At 40.7% G+C, this 12348-nt stretch overlaps 1 protein-coding gene across 1 annotated transcript; it reads left to right on the top strand.

Moving 5' to 3' along the window:
- Positions 1-265: 265 nt before the first annotated feature.
- On the top strand, positions 266-1985 carry LOC124258238 (chondroitin sulfate synthase 1-like). Its single transcript, XM_046692305.1, has 2 exons — positions 266-990; positions 1260-1985. Exons 1-2 carry the CDS (start codon positions 445-447, stop codon positions 1443-1445), a joined length of 732 nt encoding a protein of 243 aa, XP_046548261.1. The 5' UTR covers positions 266-444; the 3' UTR covers positions 1446-1985.
- Positions 1986-12348: the final 10363 nt, after the last annotated feature.

The following is a 12348-nucleotide window of genomic DNA, read 5'->3' as shown; positions in this document are numbered from 1 at the left end:
CAGGTTTTCAGTATTTAGAAGAAGAAACATTACTGTTGGAAATCACCAAAGTTGTGTATGTTTATATAACCAAATCAAGCAATCATTATCCCTACGATTATACCCCTGTTACCTTTCTTTTTCACAGCCTGTGTGTTTTTGTTTCGGAATATTCAATTACAAGCCTTAAACGGTGAATTCATATTGTATATGTGTTACGTACAAACTACATAACGAGACAGATATCGTTTAGTATCTTTAGTATCCTCTTTTGCAGAGGAAAGCATGGGCAGGTGTGCCTGCTGTGTTCTCCAGCTCATCATTGGTATCCTAATTGGTTTCGTTACTAGTCAGGCACTCTTCACGATATGGTGGCATAGAGGATGCAGGTTCCGCAAGCATGAGAAAGAACATGATAAGAATTGTTGTAAAACTGACCCCGAAAAGCTTGTTTTCGCTGGTATCATGACCACTCGGAAGTATCTGTCAACACGTGCTGATGCTATCTATAAAACATGGAGTAAAGATTTCCCAGGTCAGTTGGTGTTTTTCATTGGGACTGGTGAAGATTTCAACACATCCCTACCGGTAGTAGTGTTGACTAATGTCAGTGATGAGTCCTACCCGCCACAACGAAAGAGCTTTGAGATGCTCCGCTACATGTCTCAACACCACGGAAACGACTTCCACTGGTTTATGCGTCTGGATGACGACGTCTATGTAAATACGGACCTTCTAAAAACATTCCTGACGTCTATAAACAGCTCTCTGCATGAGTACATGGGACATCCAGGCACTGGAGCTAGAAAAGAAAAAGGACATTTAGGTCTGCATGAAAAGACACCTTATTGTTTGGGAGGTCCTGGTGTGGTACTGAGTGGCCCCATCCTCCGGCAAGTGGCACCCCATCTCTCTGGCTGTCTGAAGAACCCAGCGACACCTCATGAGGACACAGAACTAGGGAGATGCATACACAACGTGACTGGTCTTTCCTGCTCATGGCAGAACAGGGTATGGTAAATATTGGGAGGTCTTCAGTAACATCTAAATAATCACATATGATTGTTCTTTCTGATATCAGTCTCTTTTTCATGACACTAGATAAAAGTCTCAATCATCGAAACTATGTTTGCCACGGTCCCAGCCATCCCAATTTGACACATTCTGAAACAATTTGAAGGACCTGCATAAAATCCCTTCTCTTTACGTGCAGGCTGCTTAAAAGTAAACCATAATACAGTTCTACTAATATTACAATATGTATTCAATTTTCTTTTCAGTTTCGGAGACTGTTTCTGGCAAACTATACACATGCAGCCGGGGCATGGGCCGTTAGTATGAATCCACATGAAGCAGTGAAGACGATATCATTCCATCCTGTAAAACATCCGGGCAACCAGTTTATATTGCACAAAATGATTCTGTCAAAAACCGTAGAAAAGAAAAATTCATATAAGGGACTTTAAGAACGAGAGACATTACCAATTAATGCATCCGGTTCTGTCAAGGCAGGTAACTCCACCCCATGGACATGCATCAAGGCGTCTAACGTTTATTCATTGGAACCCGGCCATCTCAAAGACTCAACCTTACATCGTGGAAGGCACTTAGGTTTAGTGTCTGTTCAAAATGAATTGAAGCTATTTTTGAAGGAAAGGAAACTCCGACTTTCACAAATAGCCTATCAGAGAATGTCTGCACTGAATGGTCTTGAGCATGTGGTGGTCACGAGGGATCGGAAGAATAACTATGAGGTCTTCAGAACCCGGCAAAACTTTCATCAGATCTATTTTCGTGAACTAAAACCTAGAAAAAGATAGGGTCAGACAGTAATGGGAGATGATCTTCTTAGAGCGGGAATAAATTGGTGCAAAGCTGAGATTCGAACTACAGTCACCAATGGTAAACAAAATGCTTGTCAGTGCAATTGCAGTAATCATTGACTGTGTATGTATAGTTAACATTGTACTTGAACATAGTTTACAGAAATAAAACATTTAAGGTTATTCAGTGATGAGAGAGAAAAATTTAACACACACGCACGTAAGCACACCGAGAATGCTTCGTTTGTATCATGAATGTAAGTGACAAAAACATTTCCACATTCTCAATAAATTGTACAATGATCAGACTATATTATAAACGTGTATAATATTCGAGGATATACAATTAAATATTCATCTCAAAACAAGAAAGAAAGAATTAAAGCAGAACAGGAAACCAATGAAGCACTTGAAAACCTTGACGTCAAATTAGATGCAGCCATGAACGAAGAATATAAAGATAAATTATTAAAAGAAATAAATGAACTCAAAGAACAACAATTAGAACTTAACCGATACAAAACAGAAGGCATTATACAAAGATCGAAAGCGAAATGGTATGAACAGGGAGAGAAACCGTCGAAATAGTTCCTGTCACTTGAAAAACAAAACTTTCAAAATAAATCCGTTGCTAGATTAGAAACTGCACACGGTACTATATTTGAAGCTAAAGATATACTGAGTCAAAAAAGAAACTTCACATTCCTTCTTCAGGGCACTATAAAAGAACAAGAGATGGTAAGATGGTGAAATTGTTATTATTTCATTGCTGAGATCTGTGTGATGTACTCGACACACTGACAGTGCCATAATCAGTTCCATTAGGTTACACCGCCGTTCCAAAACATGGGTATACAGAATGTCAAGTCAAAAGAATAAAAAAGCGAAATTTCTCAGTTCAATATCGTGTATGGCCGCCCCGCGCATTCACCACTGCCAAATACCGTCTCCTCATCGACTGCCTGATGCTTGTGAACACGTGGTTGGGGATTCTGCGCCATTGCTCTTGCAAGGCAGCGCCAAGTTCCTGCAAATTCTGAGGTTGGTTCATAAGACCACGAAGCCTTCTCCCAAGTGCATCCCAAACGTGCTCTATTGGAGTAAGGTCAGGGGACCTCGATTGCCAGTCCATGACGTTGATTCAAGCATTTTGAAGGAAATTTCGTGTCAACATCGCGGTATGCGGCCGAGCATTGTCATGCTGGAACTGTAGACCTGGGCCATGACCCGCCATGAAAGGAACGAGTTCAGGGTTGAGCACCTGGTCGCGGTAAGCAGCAGCTGTGAGGTTTCCACGGATGACCAGAAGTCGGGAACGGTTGTTCCCACAGAAAGCACCCCACACCATGCAACTTCCGCCCCCGAATCTGTCGGCTTCCTGTACACAACATTGGGCATACCATTCACGACGTCGTCTCCAGACTCTATGCCTGCCGTCCGCGAATCTGAGGGTAAACCTGGATTCATCGCTAAAGACGACTCGATTCCAGGCTCTCTGGGTCCATCGGAGATGACGTTGGGCCCACAGCAGACGTTGACGTTGATGAAACGGCATCAATATTGGCCCACGATATGGACGTCGAGAATGGAGATTGGCAGCCCGCAACCGATTTCGAATGGTCTGTGAGGACAGTCGACCTCTAAACATCTCAGCCCTGGTTCGTGTAGCCGGCAGAAATCTGTCCCGTAGGTGACGTAGGACGATTTGACGGTCTTCTGTTCGTGACGTCACACGTGGACGACCCGACCTTGGACGATCAGAAGTGGTGCCAGTTTGTTGTAGACGACCTCGCAAGTCATACACAGTACGACGGCTGCATCCCATTGCTTTTGCGACGTCAATAACTGATCTTCCCGCTTGCAACATGCCAACGGCACGTTCACGTTGCACATTTAACAATCGTGGCATTTCAAGTACCGTTAGAACTCTGGTTTAAAAGTGTTTTTTTCAATTCTTGAGGCCAATGCAAACACTAGCATATGAAGAAAACTTCGATGCGAAGATGACGTGATCGACTGCACGTGCAAAACCTGATTTGCCACTAACGTCATTTGCACGACGAATGGATGGGTTTGAGTGGGTTTTGATAACGTTTTTCTAGAGTCGAAAGATAGGGATCCCATTTCGGATACATAGATGTATCATCAGAGAAAAATTATTCATTATTTTTCAAATTACATTTTGTGAAGTTTCTTTTTTGACTCAGTATATTATTAAACATACCAAAGATTACTTTCAGAATCTATATACTAGTAAAAAAATAAAAGATGTAGAACTTGAAGAACTTTTTAAAAATTGCACTATACCTAAAATAACTGAAGCAGAATCTCAATGCCTGGAAGGCGCACTACAATATGATGAAGTACTTCAATCTCTTAAAAATATGAAAAAAAATAAAAGTCCTGGACCATCTGGATTTACTGCAGAATTTTACAAATTCTTTTGGCAAGATGTTAACAAATATTTGATTAACTCGTTGAATCACGCATTCAAAACAGGTGAACTTTCGGTAAGCCAAAAACAGGGCCTTATAACATGTATTCCCAAACAAGATAAACCTAAAGACCAAATTAAAAACTACAGACCTATATCACTCCTTAACATATCGTATAAACTAGCCTCGTCCGTAATTTCAGCGCGAATAAAACGTGTACTCCCGAAAATAATAAGCGACGATCAAAAAGGCTTCATGAAAGGTAGATACATTGGCGAATGCACGAGATTGGTCAGTGACATTGTGGAATATACAGACTACGAGTATATGAATATACCAGGATTACTGATAATGATAGACTTTGAAAAAGCTTTCGATTCCGTGGAATGGTCTTTTATTGAGAAATGTCTTAACTTCTTTAATTTTGGACCATCAATCAAACACTGGATTAAAACATTTTACAACAACATAAATTCTAGCGTTTCAATAAATGGTTTTGCATCAGACTTCTTCCACATTACTAGAGGCTGTAGACAAGGTGATCCTCTATCGCCCTATCTATTTTTCATAGTCGCAGAAATCCTTGCTCACATGTTACGTCAAAATGACAAAATAAAAGGGATAAAAATGTTTGACTTAGAATATTTGCTAACACAGTTCGCAGACGATACAACTATAATCTTAGACGGGTCTGAACGTTCTTTTCAAACAACATTAGAAGTTCTTAAACAATACGCATCCTTCTCTGGTCTTAAAATAAACATTGATAAAACTAAAGTAGTGTGGATAGGTTCTAAACAATTCTCAAGTACACAGTATTGCAGAGACTATAATCTGGACTGGACGCAAAGACCTTTCAAACTGCTAGGTATCATATTTCAACATAATAAGGCAGAAATGGTGGAAAGAAACTATAAAGATAAACTAAAGAAAATGGATAGATTAATGAAACTTTGGTCACTTAGAGATCTCACACCATTCGGCAGAATAACTATCCTGAAAAGCCTGATATTGCCCACACTCAATCATCTATTTTCCTCACTACCAAACCCCAAAATAAATACAATTCAAATGATCCAGAGAAAGATCTTCGCATTTATTTGGAGAGGCAAACCAGATAAAATAAAAAGGTCTCTGATAAACAGAAACTATAAAGAAGGCGGCTTGAAAGTTCCAGATATACTCGAAACTATAAAATCTAAAAAAATATCATGGATAAGAAGGCTGTTTACAACAAACTCTAAATTCAACAATATCTTAAATAACATGGTAAAAAATACAAACCCAATAGAAATGGGCTCAAATTACTTGAAAACACACATCATTCCAAAACTTTAAAACCTTTTCTGGAAAGATGTTCTGGATGCTTGGGCTGATTTACAAGAACGGTATCCTTACACGAAATCCGACTTTTGCAAACAGTATATTTGGGCAAATAACAATATAAAAATTGGAAACAAATCTATACTATATGAACACTACTTAAAAGCAAATGTAAAATTTATAAATGACGTACTAAAAGATGATGAATCCTTTCTGTCTTTCACTGAGTTTAAAGAGATGTATAGAGTAGAGACAAATTTCGTAGAATATGCGGGATTAGTATCTTCAATAAAACAATATTCAAAGCAAGAAGCTACGCTATTGACAAAGCAAAGACATTTACCCTTTATTCCCCCGAATGTAAAAATACTCTATAAAAATAAGAGAGGCTGCAATATTTTCTACACAACGCTACTAAACAAGGCTAAATCTATTCCAAGTTTAGGATATCAATGTAAATGGGAAAACGACCTTCATCACAATTTTCCACCTGACTTATGGAATACCTATCATTTTGTACCATTCAGAGCTGTTCATAACACTAATGAAAGATGGTTTCAACATCGTATTGTCCTCAGAATTCTCACAACCAATAAAGACCTATACAACTATAATATATTAGAATCACCACTATGTACATTTTGCAAGGCTGAAAAAGAAACCATTGTTCATTTGATGTTTGAATGCAGATACGTAAATAGGCTGTGGCAAGACCTTTTTAAATTGGATTGAAGATAAAACAGACATTACTATAAACCTGGATCCGAAAACAATCCTTTTGGGCTTTCATGAAAAACGTAACGATGTTCTGAACTTGATATTTATCATAACAAAGGAATATATATATTCCAGAAAACTAGCAAATATCCGTCCAACCCTTGAAAGTCTCAAAGCCAAATTAAACCACAGTTACAATCTCCATAAATATAATGCACGCTCTGTATGCAAATATAGCAAGTTCACGACTTTCTGGTCATCATGCCACAACTTATTTACATAACCTACTCGATCTCACTGATGCTTGTTACTTAATTGTGCTGTGTATTTGAAATAATGTTGTGTATGAATGATAAAACTGTACCAATGCGAAAAAAAGAAATAAAGTGAAAAAAAATAAAAAAATATTTTAAACGTGTGAAAATGTAATTATATGTGACGTAAAGAGGGGCAGGGGCTGTGACAAATAAATCGTTGCGATTTTCATGGTGATTTCCATCATGAGTGGCTGGCACTAAAACAATCTAACACCGTACAATCAACCACCCCATACCATCATCTTGTTATACAGTCACTGCGACACCGTACAATCAACCACCCCCATACCACCATCTTGTTACACAGTCACTGCGACGCCGTACAATCAACCGCCCCCATACCATCATCTTGTTATACAGTCACTGCGACGCCGTACAATCAACCGCCCCCATACCATCATCTTGTTATACAGTCACTAACACCGTACAATCAACCACCCCCATACCATCATCTTGTTATACAGTCACTAACACCGTACAATCTACCACCCCATACCATCATCTTGTTATACAGTCACTGCGACACCGTACAATCAACCACCCCCATACCATCATCTTGTTATACAGTCACTAACACCGTACAATCAACCACCCCATACCATCATCTTGTTATACAGTCACTAACACCGTACAATCAACCACCCCATACCATCATCTTGTTATACAGTCACTAACACCGTACAATCAACCACCCCCATACCATCATCTTGTTATACAGTCACTAACACCGTACAATCAACCACCCCATACCATCATCTTGTTATACAGTCACTAACACCGTACAATCAACCACCCCATACCATCATCTTGTTATACAGTCACTAACACCGTACAATCAACCACCCCCATACCATCATCTTGTTATACAGTCACTAACACCGTACAATCAACCACCCCCATACCACCATATTGTTATACAGTCACTAACACCGTACAATCAACCACCCCATACCATCATCTTGTTATACAGTCACTGCGACACCGTACAATCAACCACCCCCATAGCATCATCTTGTTATACAGTCACTAATACCGTACAATCAACCACCCCCATACCACCATATTGTTATACAGTCACTAACACCGTATAATCAACCACCCCCATACCATCATCTTGTTATACAGTCACTAACACCGTACAATCAACCACCCCATACCATCATCTTGTTATACAGTCACTGCGACACCGTACAATCAACCACCCCATACCATCATCTTGTTATACAGTCACTAACACCGTACAATCAACCACCCCCATACCATCATCTTGTTATACAGTCACTAACACCGTACAATCAACCACCCCCATACCATCATCTTGTTATACAGTCACTAACACCGTACAATCAACCACCCCATACCATCATCTTGTTATACAGTCACTGCGACACCTTACAATCAACCACCCCATACCATCATCTTGTTATACAGTCACTGCGACACCGTACAATCAACCACCCCATACCGTCATCTTGTTATACAGTCACTGCGACACCGTACAATCTACCACCCCATACCATCATCTTGTTATACAGTCACTAACACCGTACAATCAACCACCCCCATACCATCATCTTGTTATACAGTCACTGCGACGCCGTACAATCAACCGCCCCCATACCATCATCTTGTTATACAGTCACTAACACCGTACAATCAACCACCCCCATACCATCATCTTGTTATACAGTCACTAACACCGTACAATCAACCACCCCATACCATCATCTTGTTATACAGTCACTAACACCGTACAATCAACCACCCCATACCATCATCTTGTTATACAGTCACTAACACCGTACAATCAACCACCCCATACCATCATCTTGTTATACAGTCACTAACACCGTACAATCAACCACCCCCATACCACCATATTGTTATACAGTCACTAACACCGTACAATCAACCACCCCATACCATCATCTTGTTATACAGTCACTAACACCGTACAATCAACCACCCCCATACCATCATCTTGTTATACAGTCACTGCGACACCGTACAATCAACCACCCCCATAGCATCATCTTGTTATACAGTCACTAATACCGTACAATCAACCACCCCCATACCACCATATTGTTATACAGTCACTAACACCGTATAATCAACCACCCCCATACCATCATCTTGTTATACAGTCACTAACACCTTACAATCAACCACCCCATACCATCATCTTGTTATACAGTCACTGCGACACCGTACAATCAACCACCCCATACCATCATCTTGTTATACAGTCACTAACACCGTACAATCAACCACCCCCATACCATCATCTTGTTATACAGTCACTAACACCGTACAATCAACCACCCCCATACCATCATCTTGTTATACAGTCACTAACACCTTACAATCAACCACCCCATACCATCATCTTGTTATACAGTCACTGCGACACCTTACAATCAACCACCCCATACCATCATCTTGTTATACAGTCACTGCGACACCGTACAATCAACCACCCCATACCATCATCTTGTTATACAGTCACTGCGACACCGTACAATCTACCACCCCATACCATCATCTTGTTATACAGTCACTAACACCGTACAATCAACCACCCCCATACCATCATCTTGTTATACAGTCACTAACACTGTACAATCAACCACCCCATACCATCATCTTGTTATACAGTCACTAACACCGTACAATCAACCATCCCCATACCATCATCTTGTTATACAGTCACTGTGACACCGTACAATCAACCACCCCATACCATCATCTTGTTATACAGTCACTAACACCGTACAATCAACCACCCCCATACCATCATCTTGTTATACAGTCACTGCGACACCGTACAATCAACCACCCCCATACCATCATCTTGTTATACAGTCACTAACACCGTACAATCAACCATCCCCATACCATCATCTTGTTATACAGTCACTAACATCGTACAATCAACCACCCCCATACCATCATCTTGTTATACAGTCACTGCGACACCGTACAATCAACCACCCCATACCATCATCTTGTTATACAGTCACTGCGACACCGTACAATCAACCACCCCCATAGCATCATCTTGTTATACAGTCACTAACACTGTACAATCAACCACCCCATACCATCATCTTGTTATACAGTCACTAACACCGTACAATCAACCACCCCCATACCATCATCTTGTTATACAGTCACTGCGACACCGTACAATCAACCACCCCCATAGCATCATCTTGTTATACAGTCACTAATACCGTACAATCAACCACCCCCATACCACCATATTGTTATACAGTCACTAACACCGTATAATCAACCACCCCCATACCATCATCTTGTTATACAGTCACTAACACCGTACAATCAACCACCTTATACCATCATCTTGTTATACAGTCACTAACACCGTACAATCAACCACCCCATACCATCATCTTGTTATACAGTCACTAACACCGTACAATCAACCACCCCATACCATCATCTTGTTATACAGTCACTAACACCGTACAATCAACCACCCCCATACCATCATCTTGTTATACAGTCACTAACACCGTACAATCAACCACCCCCATACCATCATCTTGTTATACAGTCACTAACACCGTACAATCAACCACCCCATACCACCATCTTGTTATACAGTCACTAACACCGTACAATCAACCACCCCATACCATCATCTTGTTATACAGTCACTAACACCGTACAGTCAACCACCCCATACCATCATCTTGTTATACAGTCACTAACACCGTACAATCAACCACCCCATACCATCATCTTGTTATACAGTCACTAACACCGTACAATCAACCACCCCCATACCATCATCTTGTTATACAGTCACTAACACCGTACAATGAACCACCCCTTTACCATCATCTTGTTATACAGTCACTAACACTGTACACTCAACCACCCCCCTACCATCATCTTGTTGTACAGTCACTAATACCGTACAATTAACCACCCCCATACCACCATCTTGTTATACAGTCACTAACACCGTACAATCAACCACCCCATACCATCATCTTGTTTTACAGTCACTGCGACACCGTACAATCAACCACCCAATACCATCATCTTGTTATACAGTCACTAACACCGTACAATCAACCACCCAATACCATCATCTTGTTTTACAGTCACTAACACCGTACAATCAACCACCCAATACCATCATCTTGTTATACAGTCACTAACACCGTACAATCAACCACCCCCATACCATCATCTTGTTATACAGTCACTAACACCGTACAATCAACCACCCCATACCATCATCTTGTTAAACAGTCACTGCGACACCGTACAATCAACCACCCCATACCATCATCTTGTTATACAGTCACTAACACCGTACAATCAACCACCCCCATACCATCATCTTGTTATACAGTCACTGCGACACCGTACAAACAACTACCCCATACCATCATCTTGTTATACAGTCACTAACACCGTACAATCAACCACCCCCATACCATCATCTTGTTATACAGTCACTAACACCGTACAGTCAACCACCCCATACCGTCATCTTGTTATACAGTCACTAACACCGTACAATCAACCACCCCATACCATCATCTTGTTATACAGTCACTAACACCGTACAATCAACCACCCCCATACCATCATCTTGTTATACAGTCACTAACACCGTACAATCAACCACCCCCATACCATCATCTTGTTATACAGTCACTAACACCGTACAGTCAACCACCCCATACCGTCATCTTGTTATACAGTCACTAACACCGTACAATCAACCACCCCATACCATCATCTTTGTTATACAGTCACTAACACCGTACAATCAACCACCCCATACCATCATCTTGTTATACAGTCACTAACACCGTACAGTCAACCACCCCATACCATCATCTTGTTATACAGTCACTAACACCGTACAATCAACCACCCCATACCATCATCTTGTTATACAGTCACTAACACCGTACAATCAACCACCCCCATACCATCATCTTGTTATACAGTCACTAACACCGTACAGTCAACCACCCCATACCATCATCTTGTTATACAGTCACTAACACCGTACAATCAACCACCCCATACCATCATCTTGTTATACAGTCACTAACACCGTACAATCAACCACCCCCATACCATCATCTTGTTATACAGTCACTAACACCGTACAATCAACCACCCCATACCATCATCTTGTTATACAGTCACTGCGACACCGTACAATCAACCACCCCCATAGCATCATCTTGTTATACAGTCACTAATACCGTACAATCAACCACCCCATACCACCATATTGTTATACAGTCACTAACACCGTATAATCAACCACCCCCATACCATCATCTTGTTATACAGTCACTAACACCGTACAATCAACCACTCCATACCATCATCTTGTTATACAGTCACTAACACCGTACAATCAACCACCCCCATACCATCATCTTGTTATACAGTCACTAACACCGTACAATCAACCACCCCATACCATCATCTTGTTATACAGTCACTAACACCGTACAATCAACCACCCCATACCATCATCTTGTTATACAGTCACTAACACCGTACAATCAACCACCCCCATACCATCATCTTGTTATACAGTCACTAACACCGTACAATCAACCACCCCATACCACCATCTTGTTATACAGTCACTAACACCGTACAATCAACCACCCCTATATACTATCATCTTGTTATACAGTCACTAACACCGTACAGTCAACCACCCCATACCATCATCTTGTTATA

The sequence above is a fragment of the Haliotis rubra genome, unplaced genomic scaffold (genome assembly GCF_003918875.1).
Source record: "Haliotis rubra isolate DU_JTF1 unplaced genomic scaffold, ASM391887v1 Scf688, whole genome shotgun sequence".
NCBI classification, from domain to species: domain Eukaryota; kingdom Metazoa; phylum Mollusca; class Gastropoda; order Lepetellida; family Haliotidae; genus Haliotis; species Haliotis rubra.
This window is presented reverse-complemented; position numbering and strand designations above follow the sequence as displayed.

What these genes read in the sequence shown, in the direction of transcription:
- LOC124258238 (XM_046692305.1), top strand. Translation starts at nt 445, where the DNA reads ATGACCACTCGGAAGTATCTGTCAACACGTGCTGATGCTATCTATAAA. An exon ending in CCTGCTCATGGCAGAACAGG is followed by an intron (nt 991 to 1,259) that starts GTATGGTAAATA and finishes TTTTCTTTTCAG; the next exon opens with TTTCGGAGACTGTTTCTGGC.